This window comes from Muscardinus avellanarius, assembly GCF_963383645.1.
Source record: "Muscardinus avellanarius genome assembly, chromosome: 10".
In the NCBI taxonomy this organism is placed as follows: domain Eukaryota; kingdom Metazoa; phylum Chordata; class Mammalia; order Rodentia; family Gliridae; genus Muscardinus; species Muscardinus avellanarius.
Window position 1 is genome coordinate 90,893,267 of NC_137796.1, and position 21,825 is coordinate 90,915,091.

At 51.0% G+C, this 21,825-nt stretch overlaps 1 protein-coding gene across 4 annotated transcripts in view; it reads left to right on the top strand.

Moving 5' to 3' along the window:
• Positions 1-21,825, top strand: part of GSG1L (GSG1 like) — a gene marked incomplete at both ends in the record, with an annotated part of 230,803 nt that overhangs the window by 150,721 nt on the left and 58,257 nt on the right. For 3 of the 4 annotated variants that reach the window (XM_080703253.1, XM_080703256.1, XM_080703254.1), the window contains one exon: positions 323-475. The exons of the other annotated variant lie outside the window; for it this stretch is intronic. In XM_080703253.1, coding sequence (XP_080559379.1) covers positions 323-475 — 153 coding nt within the window. The remainder of the gene's footprint in view (positions 1-322; positions 476-21,825) is intronic. 4 annotated transcript variants of the gene reach the window in all.

Sequence of the window (21,825 nt, forward strand, 5' to 3'; positions counted from 1 at the left end):
GAGCTGGTGATTATGTGGCCCAAGGTGGTCGCCTTCCCACGCCATACTGCTCAGCAACCACAGTATCAGCTTTACCCTAAGCTGGTGACCTCGGGGCCATGGGACTGCACACACACACAAACAAAAGTCCTTTCCTCTGTCCTGAATGGCCCCATTTATTGGTCCATCCTGCCCTGGACCGGTACCCATCAGCCAGAGCCAGCCGCGCTCCGGCCATCTCTGCTGGGGTTCCAGGCCGTCCCGGCACAGCCTGCATGGTGCATGGCGCTCCATCAGCTGGGACCCTGAGCCCTGACCCGGCCTCTCTGCCTCTGCTCCCCAGGGGTGCTCTGGCTGTCGGTGGTCTCCGAGGTGCTCTACATCCTCCTGCTGGTGGTCGGCTTCAGCCTCATGTGTCTCGAGCTCTTCCACTCCAGCAGCGTCATCGACGGGCTCAAGCTGAACGCCTTTGCCGCGGTCTTCACGGTCCTGTCAGGTAAGCCGGGCGTGCCCGCTCGGGCCACCGCTCCTCTCTGAGCCTCCCGTCCACCATTTGTAGAAGTTGCCGCTCATCTGGACCTGTATTTATCGGTTGCCGATCACCTGCCGGGCGCTGTGTCCTGGGGTTCTGACACAGATCTCCATTCGTCATCCCAGCTGTTGTGAGCTGAACGCGTGTGGGAGAGAGAGGCAGGGTAGCCCGGGATGTCATTAGCAGGTGCCACGCAGCTCGGTGACAGATTGGACTCGGGGCAGGAGGAAGACAGAGGCGGCTGTATGGAATGGGGGAGGGCTGGTGCCGGTTCTCAGGGGCCACAAAGGAGGAGCCCTTTGGGCTGGGGGTAGAGCTCCTTGGCAGAGCATGTGCTCAAGGTTCTGGGTTTCATTAGAACCCACCGGAGAGAGGGAGGAAAGAAGGAAACGAGGGAGGAAGGAAGGAGCCAGTACTTGCAGTACTTGGGAGGTTGAGACAGGAGGAGCACAGGTTCAAGGCCAGCCTCGATAAAGTAGCTGGACTCTAAGCAAACTAGGGAGATTCTGTTTCAAAACCTAAAACAAACAAACAAAAAAATGAAAGGGCTGGGTGTAGCTCAGAGGTAGAATGCCTCTGGGTTTAATCCCTAGTACTAGAGAGAGAGAGCGAGAAAGAGAATGGTAGAAGACCAAGAAAAAGAAGAGAGAGAAGCCCTTTTGGGGTGGTGGGCACCCCTCTCCTCTGCTCCAGCTCATCTGCCGTTGACCTCCACACGGAGGTCTGAGTAGGACCTTAAATGTTCAGACACACGGAAGCTGAGGTGGGCTCCAGCTTGCCCGGGGTGGGCAGAGCCTGCGGGCAAGTACCTCAGAGCCCAGGCTTGTGAGGGCCTCGGGAAAGGTGGACAGTCAACAGCATCACACAGCTCAGAGGGGCAGAGACAGAGGCCTTAGCACCCCACGGCGGAAGGCAGAGGAAGGCCTTGGCATCCTATGGCGGGGGCGGGGGCGGGGGCGAGGGTGGTGTCCACTGCTCAGGTCACCAGGGGTTAAGCAAGGGATGTACCGCAAGGGAATCAAAGATGCCTCTAGACTCTCAACTTCAGGGGGCCCGGCAGATAGAGGAGCGGCTTGGCTTTGTAAGACATCTGTTCCTAAAAAGCCACATGCGAATTGAATTTCTATAAATCTAATAATCCTGTTCTTCACGCACTGGGAGAATCTCTATTTCATGAAATGGAAACGATGAGGCTTTCGGTGGGGAGATAATCGCCCCCTAATTGAAGCGTGTATATATAACAGAGGGATCCCTGGGAGAACGTGGGGCTGAGCTCACGGAGTTACAGCACACTCCATACATCAAAATACACGTGACCCATCATTCCCAGCGTGTGGGAAATCTAACTTAAAGAAGAAAAAATATAATGATTGTCACAACAGTGTTGACTTTGCCCCATCCCCATCCCCAGCTGTTCAGAACTGAGAACCTGTTTATTATTCTTACTTTTATTTTTATTCTTATTGTGTATAGGTGTATGTATGGTGCTGGGAATTGAGCCCAGGGGCATTTAACCTCCGAGAGACATTCCCCAGCCCTTTTTGGTTTTATTTGGAAACAGGGTCTGGCTAGGACGCTGAGAGTCTTGCTAAATGGCTGAGGCTGGCCTTGAACCTGCGATTCTTCTGTCTCAGCCTCCCAAGTACTAGGATTACACGCGTGCACTGCCACACCCTGCTGCTGTTTCTTTTTTAAATCTCTTATTCATTTATTCAGTCAGCATTCATTGAAGACCTACAGGGCGCCAACCACTGTGCGGGTTTGGGGAAGAGGATTTTGTCCCTGCACTCCTGAAGTTTGCAAACTTGCAGAGACAGACTGTTCAAATAATTATTGGGGGGGGCATGTTGACTCCATGCTCCGGGGCACCCACATTTGTCCACGGACAGGGAGTGGGTGCGGTGGGCACGGGGAGAGTCATGCAGAATGTGCTCGGCGGGCAGCTTGGGAGTGTGTGCAATAAAGGGTACACGTGGGCAAAGCCTAGGGAGGGGGCATATTCTGGAAACTTCCTGTATGTCATGCAGAATGGCGGGCAGGGCGGGGAGGAGTGTGGACAGGTGAGGCTGGGTGAGGGCTCTGATACTCTGCAGGTGCAGACGTCTCCAGATTTCACTCTCCAGGCAACAGGGAGCCACTGAAGGATTCGGAGCAAGGGGTGACGTGGCCAGGTTTGCATCTTGGGATGATCTCTCTGAGTTCAGCATGGGGGACTCTTTGGGGGTGGAATGGAGAAAGAAAAGAGGTGCGGGGGGGGGGTGGTCCTGGCGACCAGGTGGGGAACCATGAGGCCGCAGCAGCGGAGAGGCGATGGGGATGGGGAGCTGGGTGGGGCAGGGTGCCAGGGTGGGAGGGGCAACTAGGGAAAATCCAGAGCCCAGGTCAAGCCTAGAGTCTGCAAAATTCAGAGTCTGTGAACCTGGGTGAGGGGGAAACTGGCATCCTTATTTCTCTCCTCACTCGTAAATGTCAGTTGCATTTCCCATCTACAAACTGCAGTCACAGGGCAGGGCTGGGATGTGGTCACCAGCAGCAATTCCTCCTTCTCCTCTCTCACGCCAGCTGCTGCAGATATTTTGAAATGTGCTTCCGCAAAAGCACAGGGCTCCTGAGAGCCCCACCGACGCACCGTTTAGTGTGAGCGGGGCGGCGTGCCCGTCCCCGCGCCACGCTCGGAATTCTGCTCATTGCATCCCGCTGTGAAATTGGCTTCCTCCATAATTGTCTGGATTTTATTTTACGCAGCTGAAAACATTGTTCTGAGAAGGGGCCCATAGGTCCAGGTGGCCAGAGACCCCGCCGGTCTGCTGACCTGCCAGGGCTGGCCTTTGCCGCGGGATGGGTGGAGCAGTGGTCTCACCAGGTTGAGGAGAGCCATCCATCCCAGCCAGCAGGCCGGTGTGATCCGCCCTGGAGCATCTGGCTCCCTCTCACCGCTCCTTCATTTCTTCTTTTCTTTTTCTCCACTACCAACCATCAAATCCCTTTGCGGTTCTAGGGAGCTGTCCTGGCTCCAGAGCTCCACGCCCCTCCTCCAGGAGTAGGAGGGGGGGACTCTCCCCTCCACCCCAGAAGTGTTTATCAAAGTATTCAAGTACTCTCCCGCTCCAACCATTAATCCCAGGTGTCCCTCCCCCCAGAGGGGAGTCCTGCAGTTAGAGTAAATAAGATTGTCTTTATAATTCCAGGCAGATAAACAATCCCGGGCTCAGGAGAGGTTAATTGACTTGCCCAAGGTCACACAGCTGGTCAATTGTGGTGCTGGGATTAAGCTCCTGCCTCCAGCTGGCTTCAAAGCCTGGGCTCTTTCCACAGGATCAGCCACAGGTGTGATCAGGCGGGAGGGAGGGAGGTGAGGGGGGGTGACTTTTTTTTTTTTTTTTAAGTCCTGTGGGAAACAGTAACTGAGAAGAATGGGACAGCTGCATGAGATGAGCTGATGACAGTGAGGTCTCAAGTGGTGGAGAGAAAGGGTTTAGTAGTCGCGCCTGGAGGATGGTAACTCGGGAGGGGAGACAACTTTAAAGCTGTGGCAAGAAGAATGAGCTGTCCTGCCAGCCCAGGAGACACGGGAGCGCGCTTAGGGACCGGGTAAGGGGCCAGAGGGCTGGGAGGAAGCAGGTGGAGGGCCCTGACAGGGAGGCAGGGCTGGACAGAAGCCGGCCATGGAGCCAGCTGGGGAGAGCTTGGGTCCTGCCATCTGCTGGGCCAGCTCGGCCCAAGGTCAGTGCCGTCTAGAGGAGAGGAAGAAGCAGAGCTTGGGGCAGACCTCGCTCCAGCCGGTCATTAAGATTAATTATTAAAATTAACCAATTTGTGGCAGTTCATCATCATAGCCAACACTGAGATGCGACAAGGACTCCCCTTTGGCCCGGTCTGAATGGCTCTTCTGAGTCTCTGGTTGATTAGCTCCTGACCTTGGGCCCTGTCCTAGACTCTCCTAGGCTGGTTTTAGCAAGAATCCTGTAGGATCAGCTGAGCAACCTCCCAGCCCACCCCTATCTGATCACATTCCTTGTCCCTCTTAATGTGAGGCCACCTGGCTGCCTTCAGCAGGTATCCCGCAAGTCTGTTTCCCCAGCACCCCTCCCACCCGACCGTTAGTGAGATTCTGTCCATGGATGTCCAACTCAGTCCTCGTTATAAATCTCCATTTGTCCTTATATCGATTCCTCCACTTAAGACGGGGTTATATCCCGATCAGCTGATTATAAATTGAAATTATTGTAAATAAAAGATGCAACAAACACAGGGAACCCACCGACTGTCCTTGGTGAGCCTGCAGCCTGCTTCGGGTCCCAGGGAGGGAGCCGCAGGTCACAGCTGCCGCCCAGGTGGAGAAAGCGCCAGCCAGCCTGGGAGATCAGCGTCCAAGTGTGGTCACTACTGAACACTTAAAATGCTCCTAGCAGTCCATAAATCAAAAAATCCTGAGTGTGGTGCGGCAGGCTTGTAATCCCAGCATTTGGGAGGCTGAGACAGGAGGATTACAGCTTCAGCTACTTAGTGAGGCCCTTTGCAACTCAGTGAGACCCTGTTTCAAAAAATAAAAGACTCGCCGGGTGGGCGTGGTGGCACATGCTTGTAATCCCAGCGCTTGGGAGGCTGAGACAGGAGGATCGCACAGGTTCCAAGCCAGCTTCAGCTACTTAAATGAGGCTCTCAACAACTTAGTGAGACCCTGTTTCCAAATAAAGTATAAAATAGGTCTGGGAGTACAGGCCAGAAGTTAGAAAAGCCCCTGGGTCCCACCCCCAGTACCACAAAAAAATAAATAAAATAAAGAATAAAAAAAAAATAGGGCAGGAGGTATAGCTCAAAGGTGGAATGCCCCTGGGTTCCATCCCCAGACCTGTAATAATAATAATAATAATAATAATAATAATACAAAATAAAATAAAAGACTAAGAATTAGAGCTGGGGATGTCACTCAGAGGTAGAATGCCCCCGAGTTCCATCCCCAGTACTGCCAAAACAGAAAAGAGAAGGAAAAGAAACCCTAAGTTGAAAAATCACAAGTTGAACCATTCTTATTCAGTCAGAGTCCTTTGTATTTGCAGTTAAGCCCCATCAGTCTCTCCCACTATAGAGCTCCATCACAGAGATCCCTCTGCAATATCTCCATGCTACTTCTAGTGTCTGAATGCGCTCGCGCGCGCGCGCTCTCTCTCTCTCTCTCTCTCTCTCTCTCTCTCTCTCTCTCTCTCTCTTTCTTTTTGGCACTGGACATTGAACCAGGGTCATTCTACCTCCAAGTTATAGCCCCCCAGCCCCTTTTATTTTTAATTTTGAAACAGGATCTCACTAAATTGCTGAAGTCTCTCTTAGTTGCTGAGATTGGCCTTGAACCTCCTCCTGTCTCGGCCTCACAAGCACTGGGATCGCACGTGCGCACCACTGTTCTTGGCCCTGAAGACTGTCTTCTCTGATGGATGTGGCCACGTGCTGGCTCTGGGAGAACCACCTTGGGTGCTGGTACCTTTGCTCCTCCGGATGAGCCTGCGGGGGGCCGGGGGGGTGTACTAGCATTTTGTCCAATCTACAGAGGAGAAAACTGACACCTTGTAATGACTCAGGAGCATGCTGAGCTGCTTTGCAGGCGTAGCCGTGGCCCCAGGGACCACCCTTTCACAGTGAGGCTGGGTTGAGGGTGTGAGCTTTGGATCCTTCAGTGAGGAGAGAAGAGGTGTCGGGGCCAGGAACCAGGGCTGGCCTCCCGGTCTGCTGTTCCTGGTGGCAGGTGGGTGACCCCCAGGACTGGGGTGACAGCAAATGTCAGCCCACTGGCCCCGGCCCATTTTTCCAGTGAGCTGAGAGCTCATAGTATTTTGAGGGACCCATAAACTGTTCTGCTTTTGACTTCTTTTAAAATCAGAAGAAATAAATGACAAGGTAATAATGAAAGGGCTACATTTGGGTAGAAGGACTCCTAATGTTCTGTACAGCCTAATTTACACTCTAATGTTCTGTAAGGGGACTACGGTGGTCAGCAATTCATTGTGTTCTTCAAATGGCTGGCGGAGAGGATTCTGAATGTTCCCAAAACAATTGATAGATGTCAGCCGGGCATGGTGGTGCATACCTGTAATACCAGTACTTAGGAGACTGAGATAGAAGGATTGCAGGTTCAAGACGAGCCTCAGCAAGTCAGCAAGACCTTTAGCAAGTTAGCAAGACCCTGTTTCAAGAGAGAGAGAGAGAGAGAAACTTGGAGGTAGAATGCCCCTGGATTCAATCCTAGCACACACACAGTAGAAGAGGAAGGAAGAGGAGGAGGAGGGCAAGGAGAAATGATAGATACCCCAGGTGGATAAGCCCGTTACCTCTCTGATCATTTCACATTGTATCCCTGTATTGAAATGTCACACTATACCCAATAAATGTGTACAATTACTCTGTGCTAGTCAAAAAGAAAGAATATTGGGCTATAGTTGTAGCCCAGTGGTCAAGTGTGTGCTTAGCATGCAGGAAGCCCTGGGTTGGATCCCCAGCACCACCACAACAAAGAGAAATAAAGTAAAAACTCATAAAAACGATGATGCCACAATGAATCTAGATTAAATGACATTTGTCTTTATACAGTTAAAAATGGATAAAAGGTCATTTTAATATTTATTTCATAAAGAAACAGGCCCATAAAAGCAAAGTGCCTATGGCCCGTGAAAACCATAAGACTTTGAGGTAGGCCAGAGATTCCTCTGGCTTCAGGACTGAGCAAAACTAATAAGGCCAGACCTGGAGCAGCTCAGGCTGCCTGTGTCCCTCCCTCCTGCCTCTTGTGATTTCTGCAAGGGGCACAGGAAACCCAGGACTCCCTGAGTCTAAGGTCTATCAGAGTCTAAGGTCTCCAGAAGGACTCAGAGAACAGGCTAGAAGATTTCTGTTTCTCCTCAGCTCCTCTGCAAAACGAGGTTGATCTACTTAGGAAAACAAGAAAGCCATTTGGAAAATTCCTGCTCAGCCCAGCTGACTGTGAGCTTTCATTAAAAACTGCACCGTGCACAGAGAAACCTGCTCATTTCCGGGAAATCATGGGCCTCCTGGCGAAGGCAGCACAAGTCTATTTTGTGATGTAATTAGAAAAGGAAATTTTGCGATAGAATAAAAACTACTGAGGGCAAGATAATGGCTGGGAATCTGGGTCTCGGGCACCATGTTAAGAGGGAGGTCTGGGGGAAGCGCAGACTCCCCATGGCCGGGGCAGGACGGTGTGCATGGGTTTTGTGCTGGGCCTGGGGAACCTGGAGGCCTGGAGCCTGTGGATCCTGCTGCACTACAAAGCCAGCCTTGAGAACTATCTGCAAGGGAGGCAGAAAGCTCCTCCCTGGGCCTCTACCATCTCCTGGAGCCAGGAAGCCTGTGGGCTCCAGGAATGCACACCCGAGGCCCAGCGGCCCTCGTGAGCAAGTGAGAGCCCTGGGACCCATTGGGTCTGCTTTCTCGGAGGCCAGGAGGATGGGATCCGAGTCCCGTTCAGTCACAGCACCTTCTTAAGTCCTTGGCTGCTTCTCAGAACTCACTCTTGCGGTGGTGATTTGTGGGTTTACTGTGTTTCGGCTTCTTACTGTAACCCAGTCACTAATTATTTTAGGATGAGTTTTCTGGTACCCTAAGTCTATTTCTCCATCACCACCACCTTAGCCTGTGCTGAAAGAAGCCCCCTTCCATGATCCCCTTGCTCAGCACCCCTGTCCTGGCAAATCGAGTCTCCTGCTATTATACCCTAGAGGTTAAGTACTTTTGTGTATTTTTTGTGTCTAAAAATGCAGAGGAAATCGAGCATGGTGGTGTACACCTGTAATCCCAGTACTGGGAGACTGAGACAGGAGGATGGAAGGCTCATGACCAGCCTTAGCAACACAGTGAGACTTAGCGAGACCCCGTTTCAAAATAAAAAATAGAAAGGGCTGGGAGAATAGCTCTGACATGGACTGCCTCTGGGTTCCATCCCCAGTGCCTCCCATTCCCTCTCCCTGGGCATATACAAAGCAGAGGGTCTCAGTCAGAAAAACGAGAATTTACGTATTAATAAAGCTTCCTTTGGTTGCAAGTGACAAGACCCAATCAAATTGGATGAAGCGGGGGAAAGGTGGTGGTGGAAATCTCTTGGTTCAGCCATTGGAAGTCCGGAACGGTTGGCTTCAGATACAGCTGCGTCCAGGCGGGCAGGTCCTCGAGGACTTCCCATCACCTCCACTCTGGTTCCTTCTGTGTCAGCATCGTGCTCACCAGGCAGGCTCTGTATGTATAGCGAGGATGCTGACCAGGGCTCCAGGCTCAAATAGATTCCAAAGGTAGACAGAGCCCTTTCCAGGGGCTCTTGCTGGGAGCTTTCTCCAAGGTGGACCGTGCCTGGACCAGCTAGGTCACCCTGTCATCCCCACAGCAGTGAAATGCCTCGCTGGCCGCACCAAGTCCCTGGTGTGGCTTGGTCTCAGCCCTGCCAGGGTTGTCATGCAATGGTGGATGAGTGGCTGCCAGAGGGGCCGGTTGTTGACAGGTCCATGCAGGTGCTAAGTTGGTAAATCCAAGGCTTTGGAGCCCAGAAAAGGCCCAGGTCTTAAAACAGATGAATATCTGCTAGAGGAAGATCCAAGTTCAGGCTGTTTGTTTAGGGGAAGTAGGGCAGGAGGAGGAGAAGCAGGGCAGCGGGGAGGAAAGCCAGGAAGGGCCCTGCTGAGCAGGCAGCAGCCACGGGCCACTGGCGTCTGTCCTGCGTTGAGGCCGTGGAGATGCGCTCGGAGCTGCTCATATCCCAGGAGCAGGCAGCAGCTATAGCCATTGCCCGGGCCACTCCCAAGATGCAAACTCACCACGACTTCCCGCCTCCCCACCCAAGAGAGCAGGCGTTGGAGGAAAGAAGCCAGCGGCGGGCACAGGAGATGCCCAACCAAAGCTGCAGGTGGCTACTGGCCTGGGCCAAGGGGCCACGGACAAGGGCCTGCTGGCGTCTGCCACCGGAAGTCATGTTGAGACAACAAGGGCTTTTCTCTTTATTTTTAAAAGTGTTACCCAGGTGTGGTGGGGCACGCTTGTAATCCCAGTACTCAGGAGACTGAGACAGGAGAGGATCACGATTGTAGGTTCGAGGACAGCTTAGGAACTTACCCAGGCCCTCAGCAACTTAGTGAGACCCTGTTTCAAAATGAAATGTAAAATGTAAAATAGGGGGTGTAGCCCAGGGCCAGAATGCCCCTGGGTTCAATTCCCAGTACCACAAAGACATTTTACTGGTGCGTTATGATTATACATAATAGAGAAATTCATAGTGATTCATTCACATGTACATAGGTCCTTCACTTCTGGACGAGGCCACGAGGGTCGTGCTGAGTGTGCACCGCTCTGACCACACGGCCCCTCTGGTCCCCAGGGCTCTTTGCAGCTCGGGACAGATGTGAAGAGGGAAAATGGGGCTGGTGGCATCAGCTCCTGTGGTCTCCACACTGGGGGGATCTCAAAGCCAACGCCCACACAGTCCGCACGGGTGATATAAACCAGCAAACCCGGCAGGCAGTGTGGTAGGCTTGGGGACACACCCCATCGACAGCTCATTGTCTCCATGGAGAAATATGCGTGGCATTCAAGAAAAGCCAAAATCTGGGGTTTTATGGGGAAAAAAAAATCTCCTGATTTTTATTTCAGAATGTTTCTCACATAACTTTATTAAGGTAAAATTTACATATCATAAACTTTGCCCATTTAAAATACATGATTCAGTGATTCTTAGTAAGCATGACCATAATCTAACTTTAAAACATTTTCGTTACCCTGAAAATAATCCTAGTATCCACTAACAGTTACTCCGTATTTTCCACTGACCCTCCAAGCCCTGGGTGACCTCTATCTCCACTGTCTATCTCCGTGGATTTTGCCAATTGTAGACATTTTGTATGAATGGAATCATACAATATGTGGTCTTTTATGGCTGACTTCTTTCACGTAGCATAGTGTCTTCAAGGTCCCTCTATGTCCTAGAATGTGTCAGATTTTCCTTCCTTTTGATGGCTAAATAATATTCCATTGTATGGATAGATCACCCTTTCTTTATCTTCTCATTAGATGATGGGCACTTGGGTTTTTTCTACCTTTTGGCTGTTGTGAATAATGCTGCCATGGACATTCATGGGCAAGCCTTTGTGTGTACATTTGTCTTTGTTTCTCATGGGTGTAAATCTAGGAGAGGAATTTCCAGGCACAAGGTAACTCTATGTTTAACTTTTAATTCAAAATGTTTTAAGACATTGTGCCAGCCAATGAAACACCACCCCAGATCCTCAGAGACCTCTCCTGTCCCAGCCAAGGAAAAGCCAATCTCTTCTTATCCTTAAGGTTAGATGTATCTCATTCTTTCTCTCCTCCCTCAGAGGCCCCCAGTAAGCAAGATCTCCTCAATAATTTAAAGCTTTGAAGATGGAAACCAGGACAGGGGACATTTTGCCAATAGGTTTTGCTCCCTTTCTGGCAAAACCTCTGGGACATGGACGGATGTCCAGAGACTCTTACCTATTGAAAAAAGAAAAAATTCAGGGGCCCAGAGGACTACAGGGGAAAAAACATAAATTAACATCTCAAAATACTACCCACAGCCATCGGTGTAGTGACCAATTTGCACTCTCCCGATTGAACTGAAGTTGACATTTATCAATGTACAGGCAGCTCCCTGACCATCCTGTAAGAGATGACCAAGTTCCAGCCCCTGCAGAGACCTAGAGAGACACAGAAGGCTATCTTTACTTAGCCTAATCGGACCATTTTAAGGGTCTGTTAGGAAGTCTGGTTTTATCATTTCTAGCTGGCATTTATCGAATGTTCTGTTTGTAGATGAAAATCCAAACTCCTTGCCACAGCTACCCAGAGGCCTCTGCCTTCCTCTGTAAGGTCGGCTCCTTGCCCCCCCGCGTTGAGCCGTCTCGCCCTTCCCCCCACACCGCGGCCCGGGTTCCCAGTAGTCAGGCCTCAGATCTAATGTCACCTCCTTAGTTCTTTCTTGCCTCTTAATCGCACTTAACCAATTTCTGAGCAGCACCTAAAACATGGTTAGGCACTCCTTAAATATTTGTTGAGTGGATAAAAGACCGTGCACAGCCACACGTCACTTAAGAGAGGCGATGTGTCTGACAGCCCCGTGACTTGGCCACTAAGCGAACATCACAGAGACTTACCCACACCCGGAGCCCACGGGGCTCTTGCTGTCATGGAGGCGAGGTGACCTAGAGACAGATGAGGCTGCTGCCGGGGTCACGTGGCGTACCGTCCACAGAGGACATGTTTTGGATGTAGGCGTGCATGCTAATATAAAATGTGTCATGTGGCAAATGCATAAGGCAGCAACGTGGCTATTTATCACCATTATCGAGGAAGATGTCCTGGACGTAAGTGTACTTGCTCTGTTTTTATATGACCAGCAGTGTCGTAGGTGTGTTGACACCACCATCGCCACAAGCAGGAGAGTGTGAGCTCTCTTATAATCTTCTGGGACCACTGTGGACACGCCGTCCCTGGCCAACAGGTCCCCCTGCAGCACACGATCATATGTGAACTTGTTGACTCTTCTGCTTCTCTGTCCCCGACCAGGATTGCGCGTCTTCAGCACTGTTGACATGTGTCCCGTTGTCCTGCACATTATGGGATGTTTAGCGGCCTCCCCGCTCTGGCTACCAATAGCAGCCCCTTCCCAGGCCACCACAGCCCTGTGGGACTTGCCAGCAATGGTGTTCTGGGAAGGAGCGGCTGGATGGGTCTGTGGGACGGCGCTGGGAAGTGGACGGTGAGTCAGATTGATGCCAGGTAGGGACTGTGGGCTCGCCTGGGGCGGGGTGCAGCGGGGATCCTCGGAGGACTTTAAGTGAGGAGCAACAAGGTCACGGTGGCGAGTTTTAGAAGGACTGTTCTCAGGGTGGAGGAAGGTTCAGCACAACTCTGGGGAGCCCAGTGGGGTCCTGCAGTGTCCGGCCACGGGAGATGGTGGCGAGGGGACGGGATGCGGATGGGTTCATGAGAAGCAGGAGTGGCAGGACTTGGGTATGTAGGATGTGACCCTGTGGGCGTGAGGGCCACGGGGAGCGTGGTGGGAGGACAGCAGTGCGGCCGGGGAGGGACGGACTTCCTCACCAGATCTCACCAGTGGGAAGGACTTTTTACCAGATCTCCGCAGGGCTGGGAGGAGGGAGCTGGGGAGGAGGATAGAGATGGGGCCAGAGGAAGACGATGATCTCACCTGCTGGGAGACACAAACACCTTCAGAGAGAGACTGAGACAGAGAGGGACAGAGAGAGACAAAGGAAGGGGGAAGGAGTGAGGGTGTCACAGGGGAAACTGCAACAGAAAGACCGTTTCCTGAGCCTCCCCGCCATCAAGGCGAATCCCAGGAGGAAAGGCTCCTGCCTCTCCTCTAGCCCCCTCCCAACTCCTAGCAACCTGAGGACCTTCCTTTTCATGGTCCTGAGGCACTCGTGGTGTGCTCTCACCCTTAGCCTGTTCTCACCTCTCTGGGGCAAGTCCCAGGAGATGGATGGAGAACTGGGACTGCCTGAGTCGGGGGCCCCTCAGACTGGTGACCCCTCCTCCTCTCCATCACCAGCCCCTCTGGGTGAGCGTGCTGATCTTTGCATGCCCAGCTCCAAGTTCACTCATTCTTGGAAAGCTTCATGAAGCTCAGGTGAAACAGCCCCCTTTCTTCCTGAGGCCCCTCTCAGAGGCTGAAGTTCAAATGCCTTTAGAAGCCTGGAAGGACGCTGCAGTTTTACAGGAGTGACGGCCAAGGGCAGAGGCGGGAGCCGATGGGCATGGCGGGGTGGGGGCAGGTGGGACAGCTCAGCTCTGGCCAAGCCCAGGAGGTGAGTCTGAGTGTCTTCATGCTGCTACAACAAAAACAACATAAGCTACACTCTCAAAAGAAGAAATAGGCTGGGCGTGGTGGCGCACGTTTGTAATCCCTGCACTTGGGAGGCCGAGACAGGAGGATCGCACAGGTTCAAAGCCAGCCTCAGCTACTTAGTGAGGCTCTCAGCAACTTAGACCCTGTTTCCAAATAAAATATAAAATGGGTCTGGGAGTATAGCCCAGAGGTAGAAAGCCTCTGGGTTCCACCCCCAATACCACCAAACACAAACAAACAAACAAACAAACAAAAACAAAAGAAGAAATAGGAACAGCCAATAAACATATGAAAAAAAGGTCCAACACCCTTAGCCATCATGGAAATGCAATTCAAAATGACACTGAAATTTCATCTAACTCTAGTTAGAATGTCAATCATCAAGAATACAAATAAATGCTGGAAAAGATGTGGAGACATAAGAACTCTTCTACACTGCTGGTGGGATTGTAAACTAGTATAACCACCATGCGTGTAGATCAGTATGCAGGTTCCACAAAAGACGAGGAATGGACTGACTTAAGACTCTGCTGTATCACTTCCTAGCATCTTTCCAAGAGAATTAAAGTCAGAATACTACAGTGATACATGATATCCGTGTTTGTAGCAGCACAATTCACAATAGCCAAATTTTGGAACTGACCTAGGTGCCATCAACAGATGAATGGATAAAGAGAAAATGTGGTTTATACACTCAATAGAATTTTACTCAGCCGTAGAGAACAGAATCATGCCATTTGCAGGCAACGGATGAAGTAGAGGATATTACGCTGAATGAGGTCAGCCAGTCTCGGGAAGTCAAGGGTCATACATGTTTTTTTCTCATGAGTGGAGAGAAAATAGGAAACGCAAGGGACTTCAGTTAAATGATGGGGCAAGCAGAAGAGAGAAAAGGGACCCGGTAGGGGAGAGGTGGCGAGGGGGAAAGCAGGCTTGAAGAAGGGAACAGTTCAAACACTGTCATGCCCATCCATGAAGACATCACTGCCAATCTCACTCACAGGTACGGGACATATTATTACTATGCACCGACAAAAGTATTTTAAGAAATACCCCAAACAGGGTGGCTTAGGAGCCTCAGAAGCTCACTGGGCACAGTTCTAGCCATTGAGAAGTCCAAGACCAAGACACCTTGCAGACCTGGTGTCTCCCAAGGGCCACCTGATAGACGGTGCCTTCCAGCTGTGTCCCATGTGGTGGAAGAGACGCCCAGCTCTTTGAGGTCTCTTCCAGGGCACTGAACCCATGCACAAGGGCTCCATCCCAATGACCTAGTCGCCTACCAAAGGCCCCCGTCCCCACACCATCGCATCGGGAATTCGTGCTCAACAGGTGGATTTGGGGACAAACATTCAAGCCATGGCGATGGCCGAAGGGGAAATAAGGAGTTTCTGATTTTTTTTTTTTTTTTACAAAGGAAGCCAAAGCTCCCATCTTTTAATGGAAATCTTGCAGGTTTTTTAAATGTTGGCCCTTGCCAGCATCTGCTGGCTGGATGCAAGCCCGCGGGCTGCCAGTTTTCGATCGTGGCGGCACAGACTTCTCTTTTGGCGTTGGTGATCGTCAATTTCACCTTGCTGTGTAAGCCACTCTTCTCATTAGCCTCAGGGGGACGGCCCTGCCGTCTCCCCAGGGGCTGCTCCGGAGCTTGGCATTTAGAAGATGCTTTCCAAATGTCAATCGAAGGAATGAGCCAGTGTTACAATAAGTCCCCGGCCCACAGAGGGAGGGCTCTGAACATTCTAGAAGGAAACCAGGCCCCGCCAGCTGGGGACAGCCAGGGAGTCTTCCAGGGGCCTGCTGCACCCCCTCTTGGCCCCCTGGAGGCTGGTTATTTGTGATTTAAATTCTACCACTTGCTTTTTGGGCTCCTGGAAGCCAGGGCTGGGGGACCATGCAGGCCACTGGCCTTTCAAACAAGTGAGTCTGGCCCTGGGCACATGGCCAGGCTGAAATTGGGTTTTGAGGGGATAGGAAGAGGCAAGAATTTTAATAAGTTTGATAATAATTGGAAGTAAAACTCACATTGACGTGATTGCTGGTTTCTAGCAGTTTTAATGGACTTAGAGGAGTGGGTATAGCAGAAGATGCTGGGAGCTCAGGGGCCTGCCCTGGGGAGATGCGGGGAGGCCGGGACAGGCCTGGGGGCCCAGGCACTGGTCTAAGGGAAGGCTGAGCTCCGAGGGCGAATGTCCAGAGAGGAGTGGCCTCAGGGGAAACCAAGGTGGTGGGTGGATGGGGCAGCCTGAGGTCCTTTTCCCAGTGGCCAGGACTCTGCCCAGCAGAGGGCAGTACAGGCATAGGATCTAGCCCCAGAGGGGGGTAGGGAACAAAGCAGGTAAACTGAGGCCAGGCCCCCACGGTCGAGGAAAACACAGAGATTCTAGAGTCCCTCACAACAGCAGTAAGGGTTTAGTCAGCAGACTCTTGACTCCAGTCTCCACCAGTCAGAGGGAGCCAGGTGCCCCTGGGAAGGCGCCCTCTAGTCTGTGCTGCCCATGACTGATCCAGGGGGGAGCCAGTCCCAGCCTCTGCCTCCTCCGCCTGTCACAAATGTGCCCGGCACCTTAGCTGGCATCTCATCCCTTTTGGAGATGAGAAATAGCAGGCCCAGAGAGGCTAACAAATGCACCAGAAATCACACAGCTGTGAGTGGGTAGCCAGGCCCAGAGCCAGGCAGTGCCCCCTCAAACACTGTCGCCACCACGCTCTGACACGAGCGTGTGCGTTAACCTGAGTGCCTTTACTCCTGCCTCTCCTCACTCCAGGCCGAGCCTGAGGGCCAGGACTTGGTCTGTCCTGGTCATCCCTGCGTCCTTCCTTCCTGGCAGGGGAGGTTGGCACAGCTGCATTCCTGCCCCCGGCTCATTCTCTCACAGTGCTCCAGCGGGGTCTGGAACAGCGAGACGCTGCGTTGGGTAGGGACGGAAGCCGCCCGCCCGGGTGTGGATCCTGACCTCACCACCAGCCCTGTGCCTTTGATCAAATTCCCCATCTCCAAAACTGGATGAGAGTCATGGCCACCCCGTGGAGGGGTTGTGAGACTTAAGAAGTGAGCGCGTGGAGAAGCACAGTGCGTGGTACGTGTTTGGCTCTCAGGACAATGACTAGAACAGAACCGGTAATACCAGGGCAGCGTGGGGGCTGTCACTGGCTAGGTGGTGGCGCCGTGATGGTGATGAGGCCTTCACTCCAGGCCTTGTTGATGTCGATGGTGACGGCCCATGTGGTTCATGCAGTCGGGGAGGGGGATGGGGGGAAGCAGGTGGCTCTGTGTGAGAGGACACAGAGATACCTAAACAGAGAGAGCCAGAAACACAGAGAGACATACAGAGAAAATCAGAGGAGGAAAACAGAGAGGGACGCAGGGCGGCAGAACGAGAGACAGGACCACGTGAGAGATGTCTGAGCCCTACCGTTGATGTCTTTCCAGGGCAGCCGCCTCCCTCCCTCCCTCCCTCCCTCCCTCCCTCCCTCCCTCCCTCCCACGTGGCAGTCGTCTGAATCCCCAGAGGCTGGGAAGGCCTGGAAGGCTCCGGGTCAGTGGCAGACCAACCAGGGACTGGATCCTAGGTGATGCTGGGTCAGTCACTGCCCGAGGTGACCGGGAAGGTATAAAGTCAGAGGAGGCTGCAGGTGACCTTCACTCTTGGTGAATCCAGTCCAGAAAGGCGCACTCCCAGGTGAAGGGCAGGAGTGGATGATGAGGGATCGGAAGCCTGGGGGCTCGGAGCACAGTGGGTTGACAGGGAGAGGACACGGAGGGCCCCAGGAGGCTGCTGGACTTGGGGTTCAGGGTGTCCAGGCTCATGGAGGAGTGGGCAGGACTGGCACCATTTTGATCTCAGCAGCAGATTTCATAACTGGGCCCGAGTCCAAGGGGCCCCAAGTCCAAGGGGCCCCGAAAGCTCACAGCCAGTCCACCCCTGAGCTCATATCAGGGACCATGTTCTCTTCACCTGTGTTTCTGCAACCCAGGAGGACCTAGTGGCAGACCCTGGAAATCAAGAAAAGAAATTACCAGCCTGCCTGTAGTCCTCCGTGCTCACAGCCTAGCAGGGAGGACCTTGGGCCGAGGGAGCAGGGCTGGGCCCAGTTTTGTAGGCCAAGGCTGAGCTTCCCTGAGAGTCTTCACAGTGCTCTGTGGCCTTCATTTTTCTGTGCCAAATCCTTTTTGGTCTCCTTCCTAGTTTCTGGTCATCTCATGGTCCAAGGGGCTAAGGCTTATTGGATCTGAGGCAAAGCTATATCTTTCTAAAGGTCACACTGTAATTTCATCTCTCAATGCTTTTCCCGGTGGTGGCTGCAGGTGAGCCGAGAGGAGAAAATTAAGTCCAGTTGCTGACCTTGGCTTTTGAGGCTTTGCTGAGGAAATGTGGGATGTGGCTGTCCTAGGAGGGAGGCCGCCAAGGGCTGGTTGCCCTGGTCCCCGACTGTCTCCATGCCGTGTTAATAATGGTTTCTGTGTGTTTGGTTTCCCCCTTCCTTAGCTGGGATCAGGATTGTCCTTTAGAAACCTTCTCTTCATTCCAGGCCTTGTTGATTGCACTCCGTCCCCACTCCAGAAGTGGCCCCATGACTTGGCCATTTGCAGCACTGGTCACAATAACTGGATCAGGAATGGGGATGCATCAACATCTGGGGTAGTGAGGTCCAGTCCTACAGTGTTTGTATCAACTGCCAGGATGCCAGAGATGCTAATTAAAAAAAAATTTTGTGGCACTGGAGATTAAACCAGGGGCATTTTACCTCTGAGCTACAACCCCAGCCCTTTTTATTTTGAAACAGGGTTTCACTAAGTTGCTGAGACTGGCCTCTACCTGTGATCCTCCTGTTTCACCCTCCCAAGTCCTGGGATTACAGGTGGGCACAACTGTGCCCCATTGATGAGAGGATCTAAGCTTGGAGCTAAGGCCCTGCCGTGGGGAGAGGACCTACCTGTGAATGAGGTCAGCACAGAAAGAAGTAGAGGAGGAGGAGCATTTCACCATCTTAGCACCTGGATCATGCTGTTCTTGATGCCATGTGATCCATGGGCCTTTGGGCTCCATGAGTCAACACATCTCCCATTTAAAAATACATTCTGAGCTCTGTTGCCAACACCTGTGACTGTGAGAATCCTTGAGTTCTCGGTGCAGAGTAAGTAGGAGGGGCCTGCCCAGGGCCACAGGGATCCCCTGGCTATTGGCTCTATTTCTCTTGCCCCAATATGAGGAGTTTGGATATTTTGGCTGTCATTTCAAAGCCATGAGTTGATTGAGACTTCTGGGCCTGGGCCTCTCTGCTACCTTGCCAGACTGTGCCTCTGGGATATTGGTGGCACACTCAGTAAGGGCTGGAGTTGACAGAAATAAATCCAGATTATAATAAATGTAACTGGGTTAAAATCACCAATTAAAAGGAAAAGCTTTGGGGTTGTAGAAATAAAACAACCAGATCAAACAAAAAAGAAGCACTCTTCAAAAGATACAGAAGCTAGGTGTGGTGATGTACACCTGTAATTCTAGTACTTGGGAGGCTAAGACAGGAGGAGCACAGGTTTGCAGCCAGCCTCAGCAACTTAGTAAGGGCCTCCACAACTTAGTGAGAACTTGTCCCAAAATAAATAAATAGGGTTCAGGGCATAGCTTGGAGGTAAAATGTTCCTGGGTTTGATTCTCCAGTAACACACACACACACACACACACACACACACACACACACACACACACGGCATAGAAAAGTAGGAAAGAGCTGGTTGTGGTTGTGCATTCCTGTAATACCAATACTTGGGAGGTTGAGACAGGAGGAATATAAGCTTGAAGATAGCCTCAGCAACTTAGTAAGACTCTTGGTAACATGGCAAAAACCTGCTTCAAAACAAAAATTATAAAAAATGTCTGGTGTATGGCTCAGAGGTAGAATACCCCCATGTTCAATCCCTAGTTCATTTTCTCTCTCTCTCTCTCTCTCTCTCTCTCTCTCTCTCTCTCTCTCTCTCTCTCACAGACACACACACACACATACACCCACACTAAATAGAGGGAGAGAGAGAAGTATAAAAGAATGGAAAATGCATACTTGAAAAAATACAAACAAAATCCAGTAAACTGGATTAAACAATTTTTGTTTGAATAAATAGAATTTAAGAGCACAAAAACATAAGAGATAAATAAGGAAATTACAGATATAAAAAGAATAAAAACAAGAAAAATTTGATGCATCATAAGCATGTATTTACCTAACAAAACATTAAGTACATGCTTCGCATGAGGCCCTGGGCTTGATGTCCAGAAAGACAAGAACGAAAATCAAGCAATAAGTGATTTAGAAGTAGATAAGTAAATAAATCAACAATGGCAGTTAGAGATTTTAAACACAAACACAGCTGAGAAACTGATAGAGAATCAGATACAAAGGTTAGCTACAGTACAGAAGACTCAAACAATACAATTAGTGGATTTGAATTATTAAACACGCATACACACACACACACACACACACACACACACACACACACACACACACCCTCCCTCCTCCTCAAATAAACCCCTGGAGAATACAGATTTCTATCAAGCACACACATACAGACCATGTTCTAGAGTCAGGATTGGAAACCAGCTTGTTTTATTTTAGAAACTATATTCGTGTGTGTGTGTGTGTGTGTGTGTGTGTGTGTGTGTGTGCATGGTGACGTGTAGGTGCTAGTGACCAGGTTGGGGTTTGGAGTTAAAGGGACTAGCTCAGGTACAGTACACATTTTAAGAGTATTTGTGTGGCCTGTGTGGGCCATGAACAAACCAGCCTCAGCCTCATACCCACTAGCCAGGCCTGGCCAGGCTCAGGGCTCTATTTTCCAAGTGCTGTGCATGCGTCTGTTACCTATTATTTCATTATAACATTGCCACAAGCTTAGCAACTTAAAACAACACACAGAGTGGGGTGTGGTAATCCCAGTACTTGGGAGGCTGAGGGAGGAGGATCACAGGTTTAAGGCCAGCCTCAGGAACTTAGGATGACCCTCAGTAACTTATCAAGATTCTGTTTCAAAATTAAAAATTAAAAGAGACTCATAATTTTCAATTTTCTGCATATGGTTAACCAGTCACAAAAAAAAAATAAGAAATCAGATGCTTTCCCTAATATGTGAGTTAGGGAGAAATGGGTCATAGGAGGAACTCTAGATGAAAAAGGAAATCCTATAGAGGAGCAAACAAGACAACCTAAAGGAGGAGAAAGGAGGAGGGAAGAGGAAAATCTCTAAAACACACAATGTACTTAAACATATCGAAGTCAACCACTAAGCCAAGCAAGGGAAGGACGGACGGGGAGGGAATGGGGTGGGAATTGGGTAGGGGTTAAATCAGTGATGTGTGCATGTCTCTACACACAAGTTCTTTACACCAATATGATGTATGAATATAATACACCAATAAAAATTAAAAAGAGACTCATAATACTGGAAGTGTATGTAGCTCAGAGGTAGAATGCCCCTGCATTTAATCCCCACTACTATACAATAAAATATACAATGAAATACTACAACGCAATGCAACTCGGTCAGGAGCTCAGGGACCCCGGGTCAGGAGTCTGGGCCTGGCTCCGGGGATGGTTCTCAAGATCCGAGTCAAGGTGTTGGCCAGAGCCAGGTCCTCCCTGCAGCTGGTCTGGGGATGAGTGTGGCTCCAGCCCACAGGATCATTGGCAGATCTCAGTCCCTTGTGCTTCTTTTTGGAGCTTCAGTCTTGCTGGTCATTGGCCAGAGCCCACCTCTGCTCCTGAAGGCCCTCAGCTCCTTGACACGCCCCCCATAGCCTCTTACTACTGTCCCGAGACAGAGAGCCTCCTTGCGGGACAGGTGTTATGACCTTAGGTAACAGAATCACGTTCCGCCTGTCAGTGCTGCCATAGCCTATTGATTATGCCAATTTAAAGGGCCTGGAATGGCATTAGAATATGTCTGCCATGCCATGATAAATGGCAGCCTGGCGGGCTTGGCAGAGGCACCCTGTGACTCAAAGCTGAACAGAATATATGCCACATCTATTTTGGTGGGTCACCTCTGAGACCTCCAGGCCTCCGGCTGCTCTGGGCTGGAGAGTCTCTGTGATACCAGAGTCTGCACTGATGTTTTAGAATTCTAGGGAACACGGTCTCCAAATTGCCACAGTTGCATCCAGCAGTGGAGAAGCCTGGAGTCTGAGCCCTGAGACAGGGTGTCAGGGAGAAGGGCTTGAGGAGTAGGAGCAGCGTGTGCAGAGGTTCCGAGGCAGGAATGTACCCAGGGTGATTAAGAGACCACGAGGAGGCCAGAGTGGCCAGAGATGAATGCATGAGGTGAGGTCAGGAATGGAGACATACATGTCTGTGGTGTATCCGTCAGCATTCTTGTAGCTATAATCTAAAAAACTGACCATGTAACTTAGAGGAAAGAAGATTTATTTTCTTATGGTTTTGG